We start from the raw sequence: 26,755 nt of genomic DNA on the forward strand, positions 1-26,755 counted from the left end.
TTCTCCTTGCTTCTATTTTTTTATAGCTCTAATTAACTCTTCCTCGTTACCTTGGTTGTGGCAATGCAATCATATGATTCCCGCAAAAGTTTACTCCGCTAGCGTTACCTAGATTGCCGAGCTGTAACGACGCTCACATTCGGGCCTTTTGTACCAGGGGCGAATCCAGCGACTCATATTAGAAGGGCGGGGGGGGGGGGGTTGCTGACTCTAATTTTTTTTTATTTTGTATTTAATATCATCTCGAGAACCCCATCACAGCATAAATACTTTTAATCTGTCCCGCTTATTTGTCCCAACGGCTGATATACGAGAGGCACTAAAGGGAGGGGATGAGAATGACTGTGGAGGGATGCTTGGATGACTTTGGATGAGAATGACCCTGCGGGAGGTGAGCTTGTCCTTCGTTAGAGCTCTCTCTCAAACCGAAACTAAGGGTTTGGGGATAAACTGTGACTAATTATCTGTCGCGCGCTGCATGCAGCAGGCGATGTGTCCTGTCAACGCATTGCTACAATAAAAAAAAAGGAAAAAAAAAGGAAACTCCTAACCAGACTTTTCCTGCCAGAACCTAAACTTGGCTCCACTCAGTCCTCTGCCAAAAGAAAGGTATTATATCCACGCGTGGGCTAGTCTTCTGTACTTTATTTGGTGTTTGCGTACTTCGTGTCAACCGAATTCAGCCTAGCCGCTCGCGTGCGCAATCGGCGCCGCTACGCTTGGCTATAATGCGTGTACATTCGCTTGCTTTCAAGGCTACCCGACTGAGGGACGGTATACAAATCCTCATATTTGGGTTTGCACATGATGGGCTGGCACACTTGTGTGCCGTATCCGTGCGTGTTGTTACAGCCGCCGAGCTTATATGTGTTGAAATTAGAATACGAAAATGAATTTCGGGGTGCAGGAAAGTCGTCCAGATAAAAGAAACCTGATAGAGAAAGAGAAAGAGAAAGAAAGATAGAAAGAGAAAGAAAGAGAGAGAAAGAGAGAGAGAGAAAGAGAGAAAGAAAGAGAAATAGAGAGAGAGAGAGAAAGAGAGAAAGAAAGAGAAATAGAGAGAGAAAGAAAGAGAAATAAAGGAGAGAGAGAGAGAGAGAGAGAGAGAGAGAGAGAGAGAGAGAGAGAGAGAGAGAGAGAGAGAGAGAGAGAGAGAGAGAGAGAGAGAGAGAGAGAGAGAGAGAGAGAGAGAGAGAGACGTTTGAAGGTCCGCAGTCGGCTGGCGTGCCGGTGACTGCGGCTGCTCCTGACTTAATGGTCGCGCCACGGCCACGCATGTTTTGCCCCGAGGGCGCATCTGCAAGCTCGCATTGACTGAGGCATTGCCTGTATGGTATAAGGGTTGTGGCCTGTCCAGAGTGGGACAGGCACCCGGATCAATCAACCTTTCTATACAATATACGGCTGCCGACCATGAAGAGCGCGCTTCTGAGAAACGCAGTTGTCTGGGTCTGAAAGAAAAATAAAATGAAGACTTGATGGTCGTTATGGAAGGACATTGGCAATGGGAGCGCCTTCTTTTGGCGCAGGCCCTTGTACTGTGTGATGTCGGTGCACTTTAAACAACGCTGGATGGTCCAAAATTTTTCGGAGCCCTCCACTACGGCGTCCCTCATAATCGTGCCGTGGTTCTGCGACGTATAACTCTAGATATTGATTGCGTTATTTTGGCTCGCGGACCTTTCGCTAACGTCCCGTGACCTTCACATACGACGGCCTTCGTGTCGTCTATGTATTGTCTATTTCCTCTGCATACCGCGGTCGCCGGGCCTATCTCGCCACTTTATTGCAAGGCTATAGTAGGCTCAGTGGTCGTGGCTGGTGGCGTTCATACCACCATGGGAGTGAGCTCGTTCTGTCCTGGCCCGCGTCTATATATGTATGCGATGAGCTGCGCATGAGGTGCGCTGCGGTGATGAATGACGATGATGGTGACGCTACGCTTTAATAATTATGTTCATGACTTCAATACACAGGCGTTACTGGTCTCCACCTCTCTCTTTTTTTAATAGGCCATCGCACGCCGCCATTATGTGTTAAAAGTTAACCGTGTAACAACAACTCAGCGTTTAGGAATCGGCGTTCGGTCACGCTGGACATCAGTATCGGAACGTTTCCCGAATATCGACGTTGAATTCCCTGCGGAAGTGACGCATGTACGTACGAAATGTGGGAAGGGTATTCTTTCGAACGGTAACATTATGTGACATTTCTTTTACTTTTTAAGAAGCTGGTCCCCCTCTCCCACCTCGAGGGTAAATTAGTCGGGATAAGCGCTGCCCGTGCGTTCGTGTGTGTGTGTGCGTGTGCGTGCGTGCGTGCGTGCGTGCGTGTTTCTCTCTTCTTCCTTTGTGAGCGTCTTTGCAGCGGCTTTCACTCATCACACGCGAGTCAGTGGCGCAACGTCTGCGCTCAATCTACCTAATGAAGACAAACAAGCTTGCTGACGCTCTGTGCAAGTCACCGGATTATACGAACACTGACTATAACGGGAATATCGAGTGCGCTGCCAAGCGTTTATTGCGCGTAGTTACTCGTGCAAGCACAAGGCCGAGTCGCGCGATTTGAATGCGCGACCTTGCTAGCCGATCGGGACCCTGCGGTAACAGTGAAGCAACGCCTATACAACTACATGCATGCTTCGTTGCTGGCGATTTCACACGCGGCGAGTATATAGCTGCTGGCGCGCCATTAAAATAGCGTGCGCAAGCGGCTTGTTTGAAAGCCTTGACACGGCTTGGCTTTGGTCTTGACGAAGACAAGGTGTTCGTGTTTGTTAGCTTCGGGCGGTCTGCCTGCCTGCCTGTTTTGCTAGACGTCTGTGTTTTTGTTGATCGGGGGGCTGTTACAACTTCGATCACCCGGCTGACGGGACTTGGCTTTTTTCGTTCGATCGCGCGCGCGTTGTTCCACTTTTTAAGCCAAGGTCTATGGCCAGACGAAGGCGCACGGGACAGAAAACCGCAGAAAACCGCAATGGGGGGAGTTCGTTTTGGCGCTGCCCTTGTCCCCCGATTAAGTCAAAGTATGGGACATACATATCCCTCCTCCTGCTGCCCCCCATGCACGCCTATAAACAACTCTTGCCTACTGTGTCTCCAGCACTTCAACCATGGTTCTCAGAAGGGGGAGGGGGGGGGGGCGTGGAAGAATCGTTACGCCGACTGAGGAGAAAAATAGGGTGGCTTTTGCGTTCGAGTAGTCCTATAGGTGAATGCTCAGGAAAGCCAGTGAGTGAGTAAAAAAAAAAGAAAACTTTATGGTTGAGTAAGGCTTGGGCGAGTTGGTTAAGGTCAATGGGGTACATTGTGTAGTAGCGCAAACTTGGAAAACACAGATCAGAGGAAAAAGAAGTAGAACGGTCGGCCACTATATACTAGCCCCGACCTCTCTCTGCTTCTGCCTACTCGAACTCTTCTATCTGATCCGAGTTTTCCCAAGTTTGTGCTACTATATGTAAACATTAAACAGCTTTATTGGGTCCACAACAGGCGCGAGTTAACTGGACGTCACCTGCATGGCTTGGCCAGCTTGCGGACGGTCTCGCGGGCCCTCTGGACCATAAAGTTTTTTACAATACTTACTAGAGGGAACTCTGGCGCTAGTGTCTATGGGAGCTGCAACACGCGACGCTTCAGCGAGCATGGGAATGATGGGTAGTAGACGCATTTGTCTATATAATATTCGCACTTCTGGCCTGTTTTTGGCTCCGTGTGTGTTCGTGTGGCTTGGAGCTGCTTTCGGACGAAACAAGTATTAGCAAATGTTCAGCGGTTGCGCTTCGCCATTTTATTTTTTTTTTAGACTTACTTTCCAAATCAGCTCACGAAGTTCAAAAGAGTTGAATCTTTCTTTCAAAACAAAACCGAAACACAGCAATAAACGAAGCCGCAAGTACGATTCGCTGCCCGCAAGTACGAAGACTAGGCAAATGTGTGTACTACCCATCATTCCCATGGTCGCTGAACGATCGCAGCGCCAGAGTGCCCTCTAGTTAATTTTAGGAAACTCTATGCTCTGGACGGCCACGATCATGAAAGGTCAGATCCTGGGTCTTAATGATCTTCTTCATTTCCGCGGTGATTTGGTTTTAAATTTTCTTAATGAGCATCTTCGTGAAATACGTGTTCTGAGGCACCCCATTCGGCCGCCACGTCTTAAACGATACTTATGTTACAAAGAACTGCGTATTTCGGGATCGGAATCCCAATTTCACTCATTCTGAATGTCAATATCGACACGTTTTTCTAAACCCGACGCTGAATCCTCTCGTGATTCAGCATCGGGTTCATGAAGTGTTTTATAAAGTGCGCTATTTTGTACGAATAAGCGAGCGCAAATAAAACGCTTATACAGACAGTGAAGGCGGCAAGCTCTGCTGAGCGAGCGTGCCGGCAGCAATTTCGAGAAAGCCGGAAACACGTGACAGGCGACCAATTTTCCGGCTTGTGACTGTGACCGAGCTCCTCGAAATGCCTTATTGACTGTCTCGGAAGCATGAAAGCTAGGCGAATCGCATCGTTCACTTGCGCTGCTAATTGAGTTCGGAGGCCAAGCGAGGGTCGCTGTGAAGTGTAACGACCCTCTTTGCCCCCCCCCCCCCCTTTTTTTGTTTCGTCTCAACAGTTCTTCGCTAACGAAAGTAGGGGATATGAAGGCTGTGTTTCTTTCTTACACAAACGTAACGGAATCTAGCAAATAATGACGCTATAAGAGTATAGGGGTGTTGATTGCGCTGAAGTAGCTGTATTGTTGCAATCACAATAAAACCTTAAGCCGTCGCATAGCTGGAGTTTAGCACCCCCCCCCCCCTTTAAAAATCAAGTAGGTGTGCCCCCCCCCCCCCCTTCGAAAGAATATTTCTGCCTGCGCCCCTAACCTATAAGGGAGAATGCGCCCGATATCGATCGAGCTACGGGGCTGTTGTTTTCGTGTCCACATTATCCGGAGTTGATGTGCATGCAAACCAAGCTGCTATACATATGATAAGCGTACTATGGGCAAATACGTGTTTTTTTTAGTTTTTTTTTCGCTTATGTACGGTACATCAGCTGTTGTTGAACGATTTGTTGAAATCGCAGCGCTGTGTGTGTGTGTGTGTGTGTGTGTGTGTGTGTGTGTGTGTGTGTGTGTGTGTGTGTGTGTGCGTGCTTTGCTACTTTGTACACATATCTCCCCGTCTGCCGTCAGTTTTTCCTGCGTCGTTTCCCTGTACGCCACGAATAAGCAAAAGAGGCTCAGCAACTCCGTATGGATACGTTTCTCGATTCGGCATGAAACCTTTCGGGGGGGGGGGGGGGGGTCATTCCAGTAACCTTTTCGCGGTCGGCTTCGCGTAAACTCGGTATGTACAGAGTGCCGTCTGGCGCTACGTTTCGCTCTGATTGCCGTAGGTCTTGATTTTTCTTTCTTTTCCTTTATTTTTTTGAGGCGGGATGTGATTGTCGCTTGCGAACGGCCTTTTTGCATGTATCGCTCAGCCGCGGACTTTGCCCTGCTTTCGATGGTGTTGCCCCCATAAACTACTCCATATTTCTGAGTTAAAGTAGCTCGGGAAGGGGAGAACAAGGACAAATTTGTGATGGTGATGATGAGAAGAAGACGACGATGAAGAGAAGAAAGGAAACGGTGATGACAATGAAGAAGAAGAAGATGGTGACGACGATGAAGGTGGTGCTGCTGCTCTTCACTATACAACCCCCCCCCCACCCTTTTTTTTTTTTCGTTGTAAGCAATATTGCAGTTATCGTACACATGAGACTATATGTTCTCTTGGCCAATCTTTCAGAGCGGGTACGAGCCATAGATTAGAGGCTACAAACAAATGCTGCTAATGATGATGTTGATGATGATGACAATAATGATGAAGACTCTGGTGGTGGGGAATCGATGACGAAGAAAGTCATCAAGAAACTTTAAGGGACGATTGTTAACATTGATATAATTGGATAGAATCTTCCAGTTATTGGTATATTCCAACATTGGGCGTGAGGCAAGGTGACGATTTTACGTAAGACATGTATAGGTCCCGTCACCTTGGGCTGTTAAGGGAATGCTTTTTTCTTCTTATTATTATTTTATTTTTACGGAGAAAGCTGTTATGACATCACAACACGGGTTACGCGTGGCGCCGTACTTCGGTGTTCGTAACCACTATCGCACGGAATAAGAAAAAAAAACTCGGTAAATAAAATAGACCAAAGACACAGTGGGGCTCGAACCTGGGTCCGCTGCATGCCAACCTAGTATTTTATCTCTGAGAAACGCCGGTGCTTGGGACTTGTTCGAAAACTTGCCTTAGGCAGACTTCATGTCGGAAAAGAAATCGCGTTAATATGAGTAATAAAGCGTTTTAGAACAGCAAAGGAACAAGCAGGCGTCGCACAATGTGAACTGCGTAACGAGTGGGTCGTCCAATGCTCCACCCCATTAGACAACTTGTTCTTGATCATCTATTAATTGTGGCGCATAGCCACTTCAGGCATAATACCTCATCGTCATCAGTCACTGCATGAACAATTGGCACGAAATATCCTTGCAAGCGTTTAGTGGATACGTACGCTTCTAAGAAGAATGACGAAAGATGACATAGTGAATGCCGGCCTATATACTACACAGAAATGCTGATTAATTACGACATAGTGGGTACCCGGCACGTGTGTTTGTAGCAGTTACCCAAATAGTGTATAGAGACTGCTCTGAAAGGCCCCTTTTCTAGCTTTCGCTGTGAATGTGCTGCGCCTTCCACGCAGGCTTAGCGTTTTTTTTTTCTTTATTGTACATTGTGACGTGAATTTCTAAGGTCGAAAAACGTCGAATGAGTCATCGCAACTGTTCTTAATGCGTATAGGTCTACCGTGGCACTGTGTTTCGTTGTTAAATATGAAATAAAGCGGCAAGGCCCACTACGGCGACACCGAAATTCATCCGTAAAATAGTCTTAGTATACACTCTAAGAAAAAAAAAAGTTACTTGATCCTTTTTTGAGAGTTATGGCGTACCACTTAAGCGACTCTGTTTTCAAAGTCGCGTCAACTCTTTTTTTTTTTTTTTTTTTTTTTGGGGGGGGGGGGTAATTTTTACTCTCTTTTGAGAGTCGTGTGACCCACGGGAAAGCCAACGTGTTCTTAAAGAGAGTTACATATACTGGCAAGACAGTTCTCCCCGAAACAAGGCACAGATACTCTTTTTTTTTTTTTGACTGTAACGAACGAAATAAGAACACCCTCTTGTCAGCAGACGCGAAAGACGAGTGCCCAAGGGCGAACTTAAATACGTTTGCTTAAAAAATAAAGTGGTGGGGGAGGGGTGTGTGATTGAGAACCATTTTTGAGTTGGAGTTGCTCACGCAGTGAAAGTTAATAGTAGTAAGTTTCGGAGTCAGTATAGCATAGGGGGGGGGGGGGGTTATTATTTATTTATTTGTGACATCCTGCAGGCCCAGGTAAGGGCTCAAGATGGAGGGGCACGGGAAGTACAAATTATAATAACAAGAGGGAAACAACATTGCGAGTACGGAAGGGGAAAAAAAGGAAACAATACAAAAGTTGGCATATAAACTAAGCATATATACAAAATAATTGTCAAGGGTAGATAATACTGAAATTAGTAAATTTTGCTAACACTATGTATTGACCAATAATTAGTCTTAACTAGACAAAATCAAGAATCGTTTAATCATTTCTTCTCAACATCAGCTGACCCTGTGGTTGAGTGGTTACGGCATGGTGATCCGAAAGACGCGAAACCAACCACGTGCGATACGTACTAGCCGTCACATAGCCAGCATTAGCCACTGCTGGTAGTACACGAGTGATTCACGGTAGTTCGGTGTGACCAGAAGCTTTACAGAACGTGGAGGCACGGGACCCGGTGGAAGGACATTGTTTCCGACATTGTTTACAGCTCTGTATAGTACTTTTTTTTTTCCCACGGACATGCATGGTGATTCGGTAGCGGCTTGAGATGGTATAAAGAGGAGCGGTTTTATTCGAGATTCCGTGTGGTGTTTTGCTGTTTTTTTTGTTCTTTTTTTTTTCAGAAAGCGTCGCTACAGAACGGGTTACTGTCTCCGAGTGGCCCGAATTTTTTTTTTTTTGTTCGGTCGCGCACGTGCGTTCGCGGCACGTGTTCGGCCTCGCGCCCGCCAGTGACCGGACTGCGTGACTTCGGTAGCGTGACCTCTCTCCCTATGTTTAGGCTGCCGCTAATGCACGACGGTGTATGTGTGTGCTGCATATATGCTACACTGCGTGCACTATCGCAGTGTATAGCGGGCAGTCTATACGCGTTCACGTTGGCTATGAATAGCTGAGCTGGTTTGTAATGATACGTATATGGATTCTAAACACACGCGCGCACACTCACACGCGCACACACACACGGACACACAGACACACACACACACGGACACCAGAAAAAGTCAAGACACCGCAGACGCCTACTAAACACTGAAGGTGCGCAGAACGACAGAAAAGAAAGACGCGAAAACTTATCTGCGCATGCCCATATATACACTGTGCGAGCCAGTCAATCTGACACACGTGGAGGGTCTGAGTGATAGATCTGACACACGTGGAGGGTCTGAGTGATAGATAACTTGATGTATTTGGCCCCATCTTCATGCTAGTTTATCACCCCGCCGCGTCGGTCTAGTGGCTAAGGTACTCGGCTGCTGACCCCCGCAGGTCGCGGGAACGATTTCCGGCTGCGGCGGGCTGCATTTCCGATGGAGGCGGAAATGTTGAAGGCCCGTGTTCTCAGATTTGGGTGCACCTTAAAGAACCCCCAGGTGGTCGAAATCTCCGGAGCCCTCCAATACGGCGTCTCTCGTATTCATATGGTGGTTTTGGGACGTCAAGCCCGACATATCAATCGTCATGCTGGTTGATCGACGGTTGGCTCACGCGCACGCGCTACCACTGTTATCGATACGTCATGCCTCGATTACCGAACGCGTTTCGGCTTTCCTGTGCCGGCACGATACTGCAGTATCGTGCCGGCACAGGAAAGCCGAATGCGCAGTCATCGAAAGATTGGCGTCCAGTTACATTATCGACTATGTAAAGGAAGAGTATAGACGGGCGAGCCGTCCGGCTAGCGATCTCTTGTGTTCCAGTACAAGTCTCTGTGTAATGGAACGCCCCGTATGTCCGACGTAGGAGCGGCAGCGGCTATAAGATAACTGTCGAAGCGAAGGCCTCATTGTTTAGCCGCCAGACTCGCTGTTTCATTAAGTGTTCGATACGCGCATTACTGCGAAGTATACGGCTGCAGAGTTAAGAAACAATTTACGGGCACGTACAACATCGCCCGTAATACCTCCACGAAATGCAGCATATTACTTGTACTGCACCGCAGGTTGACCTCGTACTCGTGAGCGCGCCCTGCCGTGGCTCATATACTCACGACACATTCCATCACGTACATTAATTACAGCTGCACAGTTTCCCTTAGTTGCTTTTTTTTCTTTAATTTTGTCGCCCGTCCCACGTGTTTTGTTGTCTCTCTCGTCTTCACCGGTGTCTCGTTTCTCGGCTTTTGCTTCGGCTGCTCGCTCAGGACGGTATCCTATATACGCGCGCTCGTGCTGTGAGATCGATTTACCTTTGTCTCCCGCACGTCCGGCTTCACTTTAGAGAGTCCGTATCTTCGTGTGCGTTGTCTCTGAGTGGAATTTAAATTCGCGCGCGTGCATATCTGTATACGCTGGTGACACGAAGTGCGGTGGCGATGGCCTATGCATTGTCTGTATGGTATTCGAAATTGCGAGAGTTAACGCACACGGAGACGTCAGAACGCCCGACTATGAGGCTTTTGCTTCAGATGTTGCGCGTTCATTGGGAACAGTGTGACTGTACGCCCACAGCAGGGCAAATGCCTCTGCCATGTTTCGCTAGTGAAGCAGGTTCCGGTGTTACTTTTATACTTGCAAACGTTTCGATCTGTTACTCTCATAATGACCAGGCTTATACGCCGCCACATGGCCTGTGCATGTTAATTTTTTTTTTCTTAATTTTGACTGAGATGTCATTGTCACCCGTTTGTTCCCTGACCCACTCTGCTTTCTCGTTTACCCGTGTCTTCTTAAATCTTGGGAATTCACGTGCTCAAGCCATCGCGGATACGGTTATGAGGTGCCCACATATTGGGTGCTGTGTCCTACATGTAAACTAAATACGCGTACACGGAGGGGACGATTGGAATCTCAGTGATTGCTGCCGCGTCCACGCGCTCCACTTGTCTCCAATGTACGAAGTTATTACAGTCTGAAGGTTGATATTCTTATGGAGTCGTGCATTGGTTGCGAGGCAGGTGAGGAACACACATCACGTGACTTGATATGGTCGTACAGTGATATCAAACGTACTATACAAACCTTGAAATCGTGGTGCGCTGCCTGTTTGTTTGTGTGGTTAACTGGTTTGTGTGGTTAACTTTTTTCAAAGCTGTCCACGCTATGGAGGGACGCCGCAGTGGGGGGCTTCGTACGATTTCGACCGCCAGTGTTTATTTAACAAGCACCTATGTAGACCCAAATTATAATACACGGGTCTCTATGTATGTAGCGTTTCGCCTCCCTCAAAATGCAACGTACGTGATTGACCCATGTTTTTCGGGTCAGAAGCCGGGCACTGTGACTCTACGGTATACCACGAACAAAAAATGTAACGCGCAGTTTTCACGGCCATAAAAAAAAAAAGAAACACGAGACAACGAATTAACGTTAAAGTTTCTTTCGTGCGCCTTTTATATAGTGGAGCCCATCACACAAGCGCAAGTCACTTTCCTTAGGAGTGCTGATGCACCCATATTTCAATAGTCGTATCTTGTTCGCTTCTATTATTGCGTGGGTAAGTTTCCCGCGAAATAGTGACTGTGCACCAACTGTCACTGTAGTGCCGAACTCACAAGCCTATATAGAGCCGCTACGCCACTGTATACACAGAACCGCTGCATCAAAACGACCGTTTCCCTCTCGATCCGTCCGAACCGTGCCGAAGTATATACCAATGTCAGCCACGGTGGAACAGTATACAGCTGCGGTGTTCGGCTCTTGACCGCAATTTCGCGGGTTCGATAACGGTGGCCCTATTTTGATGGAGGCGAAATGGTATAGAGGCCCGTGTGTGTGCATCTTTAAGAACACTGTGCGCCCGAAATTTTTTGGAGCCCTCCACTGTGGCATGTTTATTGATCGTATCGTAGTTTTTGGGACTTGAAACTCCACGTTTTATTGGTACTTATATAATATATCATGCGCCCCACTTGTGCTCCAGGTGAATTTGTGCAGTGGCCGCGTTGCTGCTAGTATAGACACTTTATCTTTGAGGTATACGCATGTGCCCGATCTCCTTTATTACGCACAGGTAAAAAAAAAATCGATCGTTATCTCTGTCGCGCTCGTGTTATAACGTTATTTTTCGGCGCTTTCGCTTTCCGAAAGCGCGAATACGACATATTCACTCGATTCTGCGTGTATTATGCACTACTGTGTGGACTTGCGTGCGCCGCTTTATGAGACTAGACGACTGCCGCCGCAGTAAATCACACGCGTGATGCAGCGATTGACCCATTAATACACATTTACTCCTCTGCTTTCTCGCCTATATAGTCCTAATGATGTGTCGTTCGCGTTGCCTAATCATTCGGGTCGTTTAGTGTATACATGTTTGGTGAAGGGGACCGATATGGGATATCGGTAAGGTCGGTCGCCGTCAAGCTGTGCGATTTGGTGCCCCTTGAAGGCGCTTTTGTGCTCTGCAACGAAAGCGGTGGCAATCACTCCCGTTCTGACCTGCAGGGATCAAACGAATTTAAAATGAAACCGTACTACAGTGTAATGCGCAAGATCAGTTGTTTGCTTGGTCATTATCTATAGCACTGGCAAGAGCAGGGAATTAGGGGGGCTTCAATCTCCTCATACCACCATCTACCGAAAATTCTCACTTTTGTAAGTGTATGCATACACGCACACAAAGAAACACCAGCGTGACACTGCATAAAAAACAGTTACCCCCCCCACCCCAATCCGGAACAGTCTAGCAGCCATATTACTCGGGGCAGTTTATAGGAGGAGTGTGGAAAAATCCTGTCTACGGAATTTTCCATATAGACCTTTCCTGTCAGTAAAATGCCGCTGAAATCGGCAGACCCCCCCCCCCCCTCCCCCAAAACACTCGTTGTGACGCCATCCATGGAGTGACGCTGATGTCACGTGATGCGGACAACTTCAGTTGCAATGACTGTCTCAGGCTATACATATCGGCTTGGTACAGTATAGTTACACGCACCACTCAGCTGTGCACGACGGTTGGCCCGACATTTTCCTTACAACGTATTTTTTACGATGAACGGTATACGTTGCGACAAAATGCCTCGTGCCTGCTGTTGTGACGGGCCCATTCGAACTGGTGTGACGTCACGAGAGCTTGCGCAAACGACGTAGCTCGCGAGAGCTGATCAAACAGGGAAGGTTGAGCGTTTGCCGCTGACCTTTTATATATATCGAAGGACGCGCTTCACCGCCTGCTGTGTTCACTTTCCCTGGCAGTATAGTTTGACGCGCCGTCATTTCTTGCAGCGTCCGAAAGCGCAAAAGCCCAGGCCCGCACACAGCCGACTGTGGCTGCTGTTTCTCTCGGCAAATAGCCCACGCTCGTAAAATGAAACGGCGCACGATTTCCGAATTAAAAAAAAATCACAGGGCTCCTTGTGATGAATTTGCCTAAAATGACTAGAAATTGACTGCTGCCTTTTTTTTTTCTGTAGATGTACTTATTTCTCCACTCTCTTTCTTTCTCTTTCTGGCTTGCTATCTTTTTTTTTTTCGGTATCTTTTATATGTCACTTTTTTCCCTGTCTCGTTCTCTCTGTGTATATATTTTTGTAACATTTTTCTAACTTCTCTTTCTACCTCTCTTTCTCCGTTTTCTCTTTCTACCTCTCTTTCTCCGTTTTTCAGTGCATCTGTCTTTCACTCTGTTTTTAGTCGTTCTCGTCGCTATCAGCGCTCTTGCACACCACGCCGGACAAATCGTCACAAGTGTTCTGGGAGCGCGGAAGAACACGAAGGCCGACGAAGAGGGCTCGGGCTGGTCTGTGATGACACTTTTTTTACACGTGGCCGATGTACTTACTCCGTGCTTTATGATCTTCGTGGTAAAAAAGAAAAAAATACTGCGGGAACGTCTTGCCCTGAATAACCAAATTACGAAAAAACGGGCGCGTTATTCTCTCCCATCTTTGCGGCAGAATTCGTGACTATATCGGCTGTTTGTTCACATGACGTCAGGATGAAATGCGCTCTCGATTGGTCGATGTGAGATATATGTATCGCCTGTCCCGCTCTGCCGTGAAGTCGCGCGCCCTTTTCTGCCTTGTCTCGCACGAATGTTGTACGCGGCAAACTGATTTCACTTCGTTTTGTGCGACTGCGCAAGGGGGAGCTACATGGCAGCGTGTCGTCGAAAAGCGCCAAATACTGACTGGCTCGGCGCTTTTGTGCCGACGTTCCACGTGCTTTCTGAAGGAATAAGTGGCGAGGAGGGGATATATCGCTTGTGTAAAAAGGGGTATAGTAAAGGCGAGGAAGACCTCTCGCCTTTCAACTCGGCTTGGTTTAGGGGCCCTTTAAATGGAAACGTTTCGTTCTCTTAGTCCGAGTTCGACGTTACTGCGGGTTGAAAATGAAATTTTCTAGTTCTTGCGCGGTAGCACGTCTGGGAATAATATGTTACACTTCGAGGAAATTAAAAAAAAAAGTCATCTGGCTTTGTGTGTGTGTGTGTGTGTGTGTGTGTGTGTGTGTGTGTGTGTGTGTGTGTGTGTGTGTGTGTGTGTGTGTGTGTGTGTGTGTGTGTGTGTGTGTGTGTGTAAACCATAAATAGGATTTGCCGCGTACATTGACTTGCCCATCTAAAGACACACGTGCAACTCTTGTTGGAGACCATTATACCCATTTCGGAGAATTGTGGGAACCGAAGGAAAGTTGAGCCGTCTCTTGAAGGAGTCATGCGGCATATTATACGTCTCTCTCTCTCTCTCTCTCTCTCTCTCTCTCTCTCTATATATATATATATATATATATATATATATATATATATATATATATATATATATATATTGATGCGATTTCCGATAACCTGAAGACCATTCTCCGGTATCTCGGCTCAGGAGCTAGATGTTCAGAATATAAGCTCAGCTCAATAGCTGCATGGGTGGGCAGCTTGAATTGGTCTACCAGCATGGCGAACCCCAAAACGTGATTTTCTTTCAAGCTGAGCTTCTTTGGCACAAAACAAGCACTAAGATTTTTTTAAATGCTATTTAAACAATCTATGTTAACTTTAAGGGTCACTGGCAAAAAAAAAAATCACTTTCCGTTCTTTTTTTTTTTGTGCCCGCGTCAAATCAGGGACGAAGCCCTCAAGAACTTGGAAAATGTACTGGTAAGCGTGAGTGTGCACCCTGGAAAAGTGATTACAGTGTTACAAGAGCTGGTTTCGGTTCCTACCGTGCACTAACGTCGCGACGTTTCCGCGGCCATTTTACTTCTTGTACCTGTGTGTGATGCGCAAACCGCCATTTTAAATGGTCTTGGGGACGCAGAAGCGGCCATTCGCATTGGTACGTCAAGTTTCATCACAATCCTTTCCGCCATGATCACAAATGGCACTGTAGCCTGACGTCACGCTAGTGTCGATATCGGTAGGTGCGCCGTGCGAAAATGGGCTTACTGTGAAAATGGGATATGTTATCGGTGTTTACCGAGCTTAACACTTGCGTGGAGCCGCGTCGCTGTGACTGTATGCAAGATATCTGTATGACAGAGTGAACTCGGCTTCGAAAATTTTCGTGTCCTCCCTCTAAATAAATCGTAGATGCTGGTTCTTCCGCAGTAGAATGCGTCTGCGAAGTTCCGTCTTGCCAAATTGGTTTTGCCAGCGCAACTTAGCTGACGAGCTTCGCCGTTGTTTTCTTTTGCAGAGGAGACGTTCCAGAATGATGACGGCGTCAGCACAAGGACGCAGTTCATCACGACGGCCAAAAACATTTTGATTGCCGGGGGCGATGCCACCGAAAGGCTCATGTCGTCCTACAAGGAGGTGAGAGCAAACAGGAGATGCAACTGTTCAACCCCGGTCAAAACTTATACCCCCCCTCTCCCTGTTTTTTCTCCTTTACTATGACCTTGTCTTTTGTGAGTGGTGAAATTTCGCGATGAATATAAACGAACTCCTCGAATGATCTGTTTACCACCCCACCCCCACCCACCGACATGAGGATCCCGACAACGCCCCCAAAAGGTTATTCCACAACGTGGCCCCCAATCCTTTTTTTGGGAGGCAGTCATCCCCACCTCCCTTCCCCCCAACCCGAAAAGAGGCGCGTCGTCATGCGGACTATCGGTCAAAGGAACTGTCAGTCTCCCAGTGTGGAAATGAAAAGACCACGGATTAGGGTTGAAGAACTTAAACGCCACAGAATGTAGCGTCACTGCAAACGAAATTTCACGAACTCTAGCGGAGGGCGAAGAACGGTACGTCGCGCCATCTTGCGAGAAACCTCGTTACTGCACGTGACGTCATGTTCGCAGCTTCAGAACTTACTGGTTTACCAACATGGCGACCGTGATGATAATCACATCGCAATCAACTTGCTTCGATATGATAACGGTGTGGCCAGCTAGAGTACGATTGGCCTCTGAGCGTCACTATAGCAAGAGAACTTGTAAGTGATGCGATTATAACATTAACACCGGACGTCATTAACCTTCTGTGTGCCATGAGGTTCGCCTACTGGGCTGTCTTAGTGATGTCAGTGCAAGCCACCTGTTGCTATCTGATGTCGCCAAACAAACCTTTTTTTTTTGTATTTGGTAGGAGGGCCGGCAGCGAGGTGAGGTTTAGTATGAGCTATAGGATGGTTGAGCTGTAATGAAACAAAATATCAATTGCGCGCGAGTTTAACCAGTTGAACTTAGGAAAAACGAGCAGCCGCGAGAGAGAGAGAATAAACTTTATTGGGTTCCAGCATGCGGGATTCCCTCCGGCCGCGCAGGGCGTGGGGTTCACCCTATCTCACGTTACACTAGAAGTCCTAATGTCACGCGGGCCTAGACCTCAAGGCCTTCGTGCCCCGTCGCCGCTCGGGTTACTGAGGGTGTCCCCCTTTCGCCTTTGCAGCGCCAGTGCGACCTCGAGCTGCCGGACGGCCCTTCGCTGGTCTTCTGGGTCCGTAGACCCCACACGCTGTTCTACTTGCGGCGGTAACACCGGACCGTCCGCGCTGTCTGCGTCACATCCCCAGAGTATGTGAGCCAGGGTGGCTCTCGCGCTCGCGCACACACTGCACATTTCACTCACGTAGAGTTCGGGGCACACGTGTCGCGCTAGCGATGGGGTCAGCACAGTCTCGGTTTGGAGCTGGCGCAACCTCACCGCCTCCCACCGGGTAAGATCCCTGTGCGGAGGCGGGAAGCCACGCCGCGAAGTGAAAAGCACTAAGCAGATGCTACACCAGGCGACAAAGCTTCGCTGGTCACGGAATCCACGGCAAATTAATTTCGGCTGGGTGTAATGTGTTTCGCATCTAATTCAATCGGTGAGACAGCAAATCACAAAAAAAAAAAAAAACAAGCGACAGGTTGCAGCTTTCAGCCAGCCTTGTTGTCTGGCAATAATGGAGCTCGGCGTTCTCGCAAATCTTGTTTCCCGTAAACTTACAATTCTTGGTGCGCTAAGCGCAGTGACCCGAAACTTACATCAGCCGGTGGGCCATGCTTACGGAATTTAATTAAGTCCTGCAAGGGCTGAGGCACTGAAGAAGTCTGAAGTGGAAGGGGAGGAGGTTGAGTTTGAAGAAAATGTCATATAACATTGGCATGTGGAAGAACGACTGAGATATGTACGCTTATTCCTAAATATGGAAATTTCGTTCCTCTGTTGTGTTTTCAATGCATGGTGATCGTACGGGCTGCCCATCGAAACAAATGCTTGGGACGTACACCACTCTCGTTTCTGCAGCTCACCTTAACAAAACGCTAATAATTGCAATGGGTGAGAAAATAATGTGAGTAACATTCAGCAAAGCCGAAGAACTTCATTCCTTGTTGAAGCTGCGGCGCGGGCTGCACGTTTAAGAACCCTGGCTTCGTGTGTTTCGTTTTTCTGCAAAACATCATCGCCACTAAGGGAAGTAGCGCCATCCCTTGGACGGTCAGGTAGTCAACGGGCGTTACAACATGGGCTCCGAGACTTGCTGATGCGTGAAGTCCGATATGACAGGCCATTGCTCTTGGTAGTGGTACGAATAGTGCACGTGCCTCTGGCAGCATTGTTAAAAGTCGCAAAAGGAGACAGCACTGCGCGGAAGGAAATGATTGGAACACTAGTAGATTTCTGATTGAAATGAGGTTGAACCAAGGTGGTCGCTTTCTTTCCACTGTTGATACTGAACGCTTACCCGCGTTCTGAGACTGTAATACAGTGGGTTTCCCTGTGGATTTTTGTTTGCCTTGCACAATACGGAGAACCGCTCGTTTAACGCGTGCTATAATTATATTGAAGTGCGTGGTCCCGTGCAAGCGGCGATAATGAACTGATGTGGAGAGGGTAACTAATGGGATAATGACACCAACTGATGCGCCTATGCGTAACTTCAACTTCCATTTAGTTGTCAGCCGTGTTAGCTTCAGTTCAAACGTTTAAATTGGCGCTGCGGCAAAGAGCACTTTCAGAAGCTCCCCTCCCCCCCCCCCCCCAAAAAAAAAAAAAAACGGGCACATTTTGGGGAATTAATTGCATAAAGCAGAGTCAAAATATTTTTATGGTCCCGGCACAGTCGATCATGCGTAAACTGTAGTGCTAACAGCATTATCGGAATCGCATGCCGAGGCTGACCCGCAGGTCGCGGGTTCAAATCCCGGCTGCGGCGGCTGCATTTCCGATGGAGGCGGAAATGTTGTAGGCCCGTGTACTTAGATTTGGGTGCACGTTAAAGAACCCCAGGTGGTCGAAATTTCCGGAGCCCTCCACTACGGCGTCTCTCATAATCATATGGTGGTTTTGGGACGTTAAACCCCACATATCAATCAATCAATCAATCAATCAATCGCATGCCGAGGTTTCAACGCTCGTTCTTTGCTCTGGGGTGAAGTGGGGAGCTGCTTCGCCGCAGGACGGGGCGTCTTGCTGTGAAGTGTTACTTCAAGGCTAAAAACTGTGCGCCACCAGTCCTAGTCGTGACATGAATATTTAGGCCGGATACCACCCGAAAGCTGAAACTGTGCTAGTATTCTAATTGAGAATCAATATAATTAACCGTAAGTATGCTGTAATTTTAGTTAAATTTGATGACATTATAATATTTGTAAGTGATCTGTGACAATGTGATATCAAAGAAGGCGAACGAAGTGTAAATTTAAGGGCTATTTTTTTTTTGTTAGACTCGTATATTACTGTCCTCATTAATGTGTTATGCCAACATCATTCTGTACTAAAATTTATCGTGGTACTCCATTAGGAAAGTAATAGAGGATCCTGGTTCCACAGTTTGATGTAAGTGGCTGTAAAGAAATTCCACAAATGCCAACTTTTCTTTTCTATCCTAAATCGAAAAATTTGCTCCGTCATTTTGTAGTGTGCTGTATAAGAGTGGAAACTCTGCTGCTTCAGCTCCAAACCCAGAAAACATCTCGCTCCGCGAATCCAACCTTCAACCTGAGGCGAGGCCAATGTCGCGACCAAAGAGTTCCAGTGAAATGCTAGCGCAGTGCGTTTGTGGAAAAGGGGAAGTTAAGCCTTTCATGCACTGGCTGCATTCGAGTTCCTCTCTTGTTGCCCAAGTGCCTCAGCGTTTCTGCTGAACGGCATCTGTGTTGTCTGATAGGGCAACACATTTGCTTCCTTGTAGCAGCGTGCTATTAAAGTGTGTGAACTTTTTTTCTTTCTTGCCTAAACCAAGGCATGCAATGAAGTTAATGTCTTTGCGAACAAATAGTCTCGTCGTTTCCCTAAACAAGCGAAATTGAACTCTCACTCGGCAAACTTGGCTTTACCGCGTTAAACCGTGGCATGTTTTGCAGATCACCGAGCTGGCCGGCTACACTGGGCGAGTGTCCAAGATGCTCTCGGTCTTCGAGGACGTGAGCGAGTGCCGCTACCAGCGGACGCTGGCCATCTCCAGCGATGGCTGCTCCAAGAAGACCTTTGGCCTCAAGGCCCTAACCTTCAAAGACGGCATGCCCGAGATCAAGGGTCAGTTTTGCACACACATTTCTTGTGTCTAGTTGCATTAGCTTTCCTGTTAGGGATTTTACTTTCAAGGAAATGTGTGTGTGCTCTTGTAGCCCACAATTCGGAATATCGCGTCCTCAATATTGCGCAGGCACTGTGATCGAGAGGAATGGCATCATCGTCCTCGAGAACGTGCCCATAGTCACACCCAACTGTGATGTCGTCGTACCCAGCCTCACGTTCACGGTGAGCTCCTCTTTTCCGTTTCTCAGCCCTCCGTCTGCATTAGCCGAAAGTGTCGTCCGCAGTCTCATTTCTGGAACAAACCAGCATTTTGTTTTGCCATTAGCTTTGTAACCTACAAATGTTTCTTTATGCTGTGTTTCAGTCACAAGAAATTTTATTTTAGCTGGTTTGAATTCGGGGACTTGCCTGCACTTTGACAGTTTGAATCATGCCTGTTATTCCACTGGACAACAGGAGAGTTCTACCCCTCAGTTATGAAAAGGGACAACTGCTACTATGTACTGGGTTCGATTCCTGCTGTAACCCTGATGTTCGTCAGGTCAACGCTGCCGATGTCAGTTTTCCTTAACGTTCTTGCAGTGTCTGTTGCCACCGTTCCTGGGATTATATAAATTGTCTATCACCTGTGGCGCTTGCCCTTCTCCTCCTCACCTTAACTGTTTAACAGTTGCTCCTGACCACTTTATTTATCACTACCACTAAAGGAGGATCTGAGTTGGCTTGAAAAAATTTGGAAAATAAACCATATTCACTTTTTTTGTTGAAGAAATTCCAAAGTCCTAATTGTATCCACTTGCAGAAAAGCCACCATAACTTTGTAAATATGAAAGCGCGTAACCCTTACAGTGGGACAGGCCCTCATGCCAAAATTTTTGGGAACCATGTGATAAATATGAGCTCCTCAAGCCAAAATAAAAATGTTATTTTTGTAGCACATTTACTTTTCTGTGTTATTCTTCTGTGTGTGTTACCTTTTTGTGCCGAATTTTATTTGTAATGATGGCCAACCAAGTAGCCTAACAAATGTCCTTTTGTCTTGTCACTGATGTTATTGCAACCATTTCTGCTGCACATAGGTGGAGAGTTTTCATATTTCCATAGGGGGTGGTGGGCGCTCGAGTTGCTTTTCCACATTTCTATCTCTCTCGGTATATATATAGATATATTACACTGTACATTATGAAAAGCGAGTCTTTGGTTGCTGTAAAGAAATGTATAAAAAGTTGTACGCTCCTCAAAAATTGCTGGGCATTTCGATTGAACATCGATCTCCAATCAAAGTGTTGACACTATAAACAGTTTTTGAGAAGTGTATAGCTTTTTTATAGACACACACACACACACACACACACACACACACACACACACACACACACGCACACGCACGCGCACACGCGCACACGCGCACACGCACACGCACACGCACACACACGCACACATATATATATAGATAGAGAAAAAGACTTGTAGAAGGTATTAAAAGATAATAAGCAAATGTCTGTTGCATAAAACTATCATATTCTTGGTGCGTACTCATACATGTTGCACAAAAGCAGTGCCAATGCCGCAATATTAGTTATTCTGTGACTCCGTTCTCAATGCAACCACGGGCCCATCATACAAATTTTAAAAGCCTGAAAGGAAAAGGAACGAACATGAACAGTCCTCTGTGAAATCCCTGCGAGACAGGATGGCCAATAGTCTGTTGGTGGTAGGTGGGAGCCTAAGCCAAGTTCTAATAACATATCCCGGGCCTGCACAAGGGGGGGAATGGCCCCTATGATGCAAACTGGACGGGGCCTGAGCTCCCAGACCCCCCCTCCATACTCTCTGCCTATGGCTGCTGCCCATTCTTGCTTTCACACACACTCGATGGTGTATAGACTTTGTCTCCATTCCATCCATCCTGTTGAACGTGCCCGTGACTGACTGTGACACCCTCTACAGTTATTACCTTTTCTCTTTTGGATCTTCTTGGCTGCCACTATGGGATGAAAGTATGGATGTTGAAAGTATGGAGTATGGATGTATGGATTATTAACCGCTAGAAATTATTTTAAAAGTAGTATTCTCCGCATTCTCTATTTCACATTTTTTCATTGTCACCTCACATATTGCATAGATTCATGGGGATGGACTTTTAAAACATATCTAGAACCCTTACGTATACTACAAAAGCGGGCACTTCGAATAATAAACAATGCTAGATAGGATCAACACTGCGCGCCATTGTTTCGTAATATGGAAATCATACCATTCGATAATTTACGACAGCAAAAAATTGCACTTACCGTCTATAATGTCTTTTCTTATAACCTGCCCTTTCATATATCACTATTTTCATCCTCTTGCCGCCTTACCAGACGTGCCACATTACATAATTTCAATCTTCCGCCTACTAACAATGTTTATGGCAAACGATTGCTACAATTTGCTGGAGTAAAGGTCTGGAATGATATACCATACCAAATAAAAGAAAGCAAAAGTTTTGCCTGTGCTCTTAAAAAATACTTTCTGCAGAAAAATGAACAGGTACACTAACACAAACCTCGTTGTAATCTCCACTTCGTTATGTATAGATTATATTTCTAACAAAATCATACTTGACATGGTATACGTACCTTTATGTATTTGATGTATTGTATACATGCAATCCGTTGCTTGCATGGAACAATGCTGCAAGATACTGCAAATGACTTATCACAAATATGTTTCCTTCTTATATTTTGTTTCGATTTTTTTCTTGTATGATTGAAGTGTACCTATAAAATATCTGCTTTGTTAACACAATCTGTTCCTTTAAATGCATATTTATTTATACCCCCTACTAGCCAGTTGGCTATGGGTCTAACCAGTGTTGTGTATTTTGATGTAATAAGAGAACTTGAAATAAAATGAATGAATGAATGAATGAATGTTGGCTTGTTGATCTGTCATGGGGAACAACTTTGAGCACAGTGCAGCGGAAAACATGGGTGCTAAAAGGGACAAATGAACACAAGTGGTAACATTTGACAACCTGAAAGTTAAAACGAGGATTTTTGAAGGTTTTTAAGGTTAAAGCCTTACCTGCCTCATAAAACATCAAAATCGCCTGTTGCTGTCAACACGAGTGATGCAAAAATTGTCACGTGATGATGTCATCATCAGATTACTGTGATTTCATATATCATGATGCTTCATGATGGCACAATCACATGAAAAACACGAGGGGTGCAAAAAATCATCATGTGATGATGGTATAATGACATTACTAATATGTCACGTAACATGTCTCATGATGGTGCCACCACACGACACTTCACGTCGCTAAAAGAAAGTCCGACTCTGAAAAAATATATAATGCACTTTGGACTCGCTCCGACTCACACTCTGCAAAATTTTCTTGAACCAAACCCACTTGGTCTCAAACTCACAAAAATTTTCTTCAGGCAGACTCACTTGGACTCAAACTCGCAAAAATATTACTCACCCGGACTCGCTCAGACACATGGCTTCATCCGAGTCGGAGTGAGTCTAAATTAGTGTCAACTCGTGAGTGATTTTGCCGACCTATGCATCACATTGCTGCTTGGTTAAAAGAGACCTGATTACGGGGACAGTGCACAACCAGGGGATATACAGAGAGCTTGCAGCATATACTGGAAGACAAGTAGTGTATGCCAGGTAATCAAGGTGAACGATTTAGGGATTGCGAGTTCAGCTTATCTACTTGAAATAGTGATAGAAGATTGACTGATCCACAAGGCAGCATCTTTGTATATGTGGTACATCCCGATTATGTTACGGCATCCTTTGCATGCGGTGTTCCACGCGGTCGGTCGCAATTCTGGAGCAGGCAGTGAAAAAGCACATTAGTTACACAGAAATTTCAGAAGAGAGTGTGGGATGATATCTACATTGACGGAGTAGAAAAAGAAGGAACATTGCTTTTGCCTTCAGGTTGTCTTAGGCGGATGCACGTTGGACCCTATAAGCTTTTACCACTCTACTCCTCATGTGTTTTCGTTCTTGCTGCACTGTGCTCGAGGGTAGTTTCGGGTTGCCACACTTGTACAAGGGCAGCCCTTACTTCAGTGTATAATACATCATAACCCAGGAACCCAACATTCAGCACGTTGATGTTAGTGGTGCCCTGTCTCCAGTGATTTGTTCTCATTTGCCTTCGGTCTGCAGATGACGCAAGACATGCACCTTCTCATTACGGGACCCAATGGCTGTGGCAAGAGCTCCCTATTCCGCATTCTCAGTGGTCTCTGGCCACTGTACAACGGCCAGCTGCAAAGGCCGCCAAACAAGCAGATGTTCTACATACCCCAGAGGTGTGTGTGTGTGTGCGTGTTGTCATTAAATGCTATTAAGGTCGTGTGTACACAAATGAGGAGGCTGGCTGATGGTGCAAGAGGTGCGGCCACGTTTGTCAAAGGTGCCTCGGCATCTTATTTAAAACGGTTTAGTCATTCACACCCTGCCATGTGGTTCCGCTGTCCGTACTTGCCATATAAAAAATAAAGTAACTAGAAGTAGAGTTGGAGAGTTGCATATGGTTTGGTTTCGTTGGTATATTGCTTGATCAAAACTTGTGGCGCAAGGTTCCTTGTACTTAGAGCGTGAAATAAAGACGCAGGTGTTCAAGAAAAGGTGAATACCTGAAGAGATGTAAGATTTCTAAACGTGTGGTGTCACTGTAGCCATTGTTCCAACAAGCGAATTTGTCTCCCCTTTTTTTTGTCTTCAGCAGGGCTTCTTGTCAAAATATTGTGTCCAGTGACACTTCTTTGTCGTGACTTTTTCATCTAAAAAGTTTATAGTTATACTGTGCTTGAAGATTTTCAAAACCTATAGGGCGACCTCAATTAAGTGAAACTTTGTACAGTGCAGTCTCATCTTTAATGGAAGTGCCCTCGTCTCATGCGTTTGTGAAGGTTATAAAAATGCTAATTGTCAAGTCTCGGAGCAAAAAAAAAAAAAGCAAGTGTGATGCTTTCCACCTAGCAAGCAAAGGACCAATTCGCAGCTAGCCTTAGAGAGGCATGTTACATGAACAACACTGAATTGGAAACAAGCACTTTCTTCTGCTGCTAGTGCACACCATTTGAGATTGATATGTTGGCTGCACAACTGTAGGCCACGAGGCGAAAGGAATGCATGCCTGTAGAAACGTGCCATTTCAAGTTGCTCTTGCCATGAGTTTGACATTTCTGCCGCTGCAGTATGTATGTAGACCCACGGGATAACAACAATTTGCTCTGTCCTAACCGATACTGCTCAAAGCCCCACATTCTTTGTTCTGTTGTATCTATACGGGATACTCTCAGAAGTAAATCTTACTCTACCAGCAATTTGCGGTACCTCAATCTGCTGTTGTGGAGAGGCATGTGTTGAAAATTACAATTGACTATGTTACTGCAAAACTTTCAGCATAATTATTTTTGATTGGCATAGTGCAAAGAATGTCTTTGGGAAGGTGTCATAACAAAAGGAAGACAGTGACGCGCATTTACTAGCTATTTACGATGCGTTCAATGCGAAATGAATAGTTAGAGGGTAGAGTACGTCAGCATGAGCCGCATCAGCTAAGTACATCTTTTATTTTTGAGTGGTGCAGTCCTATTAAAGGGGCCCTGCAACACTTTTCCCAGTAGCCATGGAATGAATTCACTAATGGAGCTTATTGCCTTGCAAATTCACAGCCGGGAAAATTTTTAAAATTCATTTAGTACGAGCGGAGTTACAAAGATTTGTTGCACGCTGTAATTGCATTCTCTTTTCTCATTCTGACGAAAGTGCTGGAAACTAAGTCAGGAAGGATGGCACGGGGACAAAAAAAGTACTTCGTGCGTGCTGCGTGTCCTAGAGCATTTTTTTATGTTCTGTTTTTTTCTTTGAATGCATGGCTTTTAGGGTGATTGTGCGTGCACATGTGGTCAAGTCCCGGCCTCCCATGGTGGTTCCAGTAATGACCGAGTACACCATCCTCAAACCTGCCAATGGCTGATACTTGGCCTAGGACATAGGGATTTCGAGCCTGTAGCGTCGTTTGTCGAGGGAAGAGAAAGCGATTCTCGGCTGACTTTGAGAATTTATTGTAAACTCCAGGCTGTGTGCTGCGCTACAATATTTGGCTTGTGTGCTCTCGGGAGCCTTGACTGCAGCGTTTTCTGACCGTGCTGCAAAAAGTGTTGCAGGAGAAACTGCCACGGTGGAACACTGGTTATGGTATTCTTCTACTAAACGCAAGGCCCTAATTTGAATTCCTGACAAGTTGAGAAGAATTGTGCAGTTAGGTTTAAGTGTATGCTAAACATTTTGCGATTGAAAGAAGAGGAACAAAAATGCGCCGAAATTGGCAGAAAATTTTTTCGCTCAATTTGTAGAGCTTTATATTTTCGGAATAATTTCATGCCATTATTTCAATTTTATGGAGTTCTTTTATTTCACTAGTCGCATGAAAAAAGATAATGCGAAGGTGGCTTTTCCACGACAGCCATGCTACAAATCTCCCAACATGGAAAAGTGCCCCGCCACGGTGGTCTAGTGGCTAAGGTACTCGGCTGCTGACCCGCAGGTCGCGGGATCAAATCCCGGCTTTGGCGGCTGCATTTCCGATGGAGACGGAAATGTTGTAGGCCCGTGTGCTCAGATTTGGGTGCACGTTTAAGAACCCCAGGTGGTCAAAATTTCCAAAGCCCTCCACTACGGCGTCTCTCATAATCATATGGTAGTTTGGGGACGTTAAACCCCACAAATCAATCAAAATGGAAAAGTGAGGCCATCTAGCATCATGAAACAAAACTATGAAGAGTTGCTCAACACTATTGCACGGAACTATTCGTTTCGTGCAGGACCAAATTTTTCTTTATGGCAAGTGCATTTGCCATCAGTCATTTTGTTGGAAATTCTCATGACATCCGTATTCGTCAACGGTCGCGAAAAGAACCTTGGGCTTAAAGAATTTCGGGGACTCCAGCCCTGGTTCACTTTTCCCTGTGGCATGTTGCTTTGAAGCAGGAACCCACACATTTTCAAATAAATTTAAAACCACACACACTTTCAGCATGTATAATAGGTCATTCTAATACCCCTCCTCTTAGCTGATTTTAACTTCAATGTCGTCACTAGGCGTAGAATTTTATTACATTTTATCATGCTTGCCTGTGGCTTCCCGCAGGCCGTACATGGCGCTGGGTACACTGCGGGATCAGGTGATCTACCCGGACACGCTGGAAGACATGAGGAACCGTGGCTTCAACGATGGTGACCTTGAGGGCATTCTCAAGATCGTGCACCTGCAGCACATCATCATCAGGGAAGGAGGTACCGTACGATGCTTTCACATTGGCTATACGTAGTCTGTGTTCAGTCTAATGGTCAGGGTTTCGAAAATGGCTCGAGGCTGTGATCCTTTGGCAAATTGGCTCCTGATACAGAGCAAACGGTCGAGCTACTGGCAGTCGACTGTTGTCACTGTCCACATGCTGTGCCTCTGT

The 26,755-nt window shown here is 46.2% G+C and overlaps 1 protein-coding gene across 1 annotated transcript in view; it reads left to right on the forward strand.

The window, feature by feature from the left end:
- Positions 1–26,755, forward strand: part of Abcd1 (ATP binding cassette subfamily D) — a 107,519-nt gene that overhangs the window by 68,256 nt on the left and 12,508 nt on the right. Inside the window, exons 3-7 of the mRNA XM_037415587.2 lie at positions 14,989–15,107; positions 19,088–19,259; positions 19,390–19,484; positions 23,442–23,587; positions 26,437–26,582. Of these exons, the coding sequence (XP_037271484.2) occupies positions 14,989–15,107; positions 19,088–19,259; positions 19,390–19,484; positions 23,442–23,587; positions 26,437–26,582 (678 nt within the window). The remainder of the gene's footprint in view (positions 1–14,988; positions 15,108–19,087; positions 19,260–19,389; positions 19,485–23,441; positions 23,588–26,436; positions 26,583–26,755) is intronic.

Source organism: Rhipicephalus microplus, chromosome 9 (assembly GCF_043290135.1).
Source record: "Rhipicephalus microplus isolate Deutch F79 chromosome 9, USDA_Rmic, whole genome shotgun sequence".
NCBI lineage: Eukaryota > Metazoa > Arthropoda > Arachnida > Ixodida > Ixodidae > Rhipicephalus > Rhipicephalus microplus.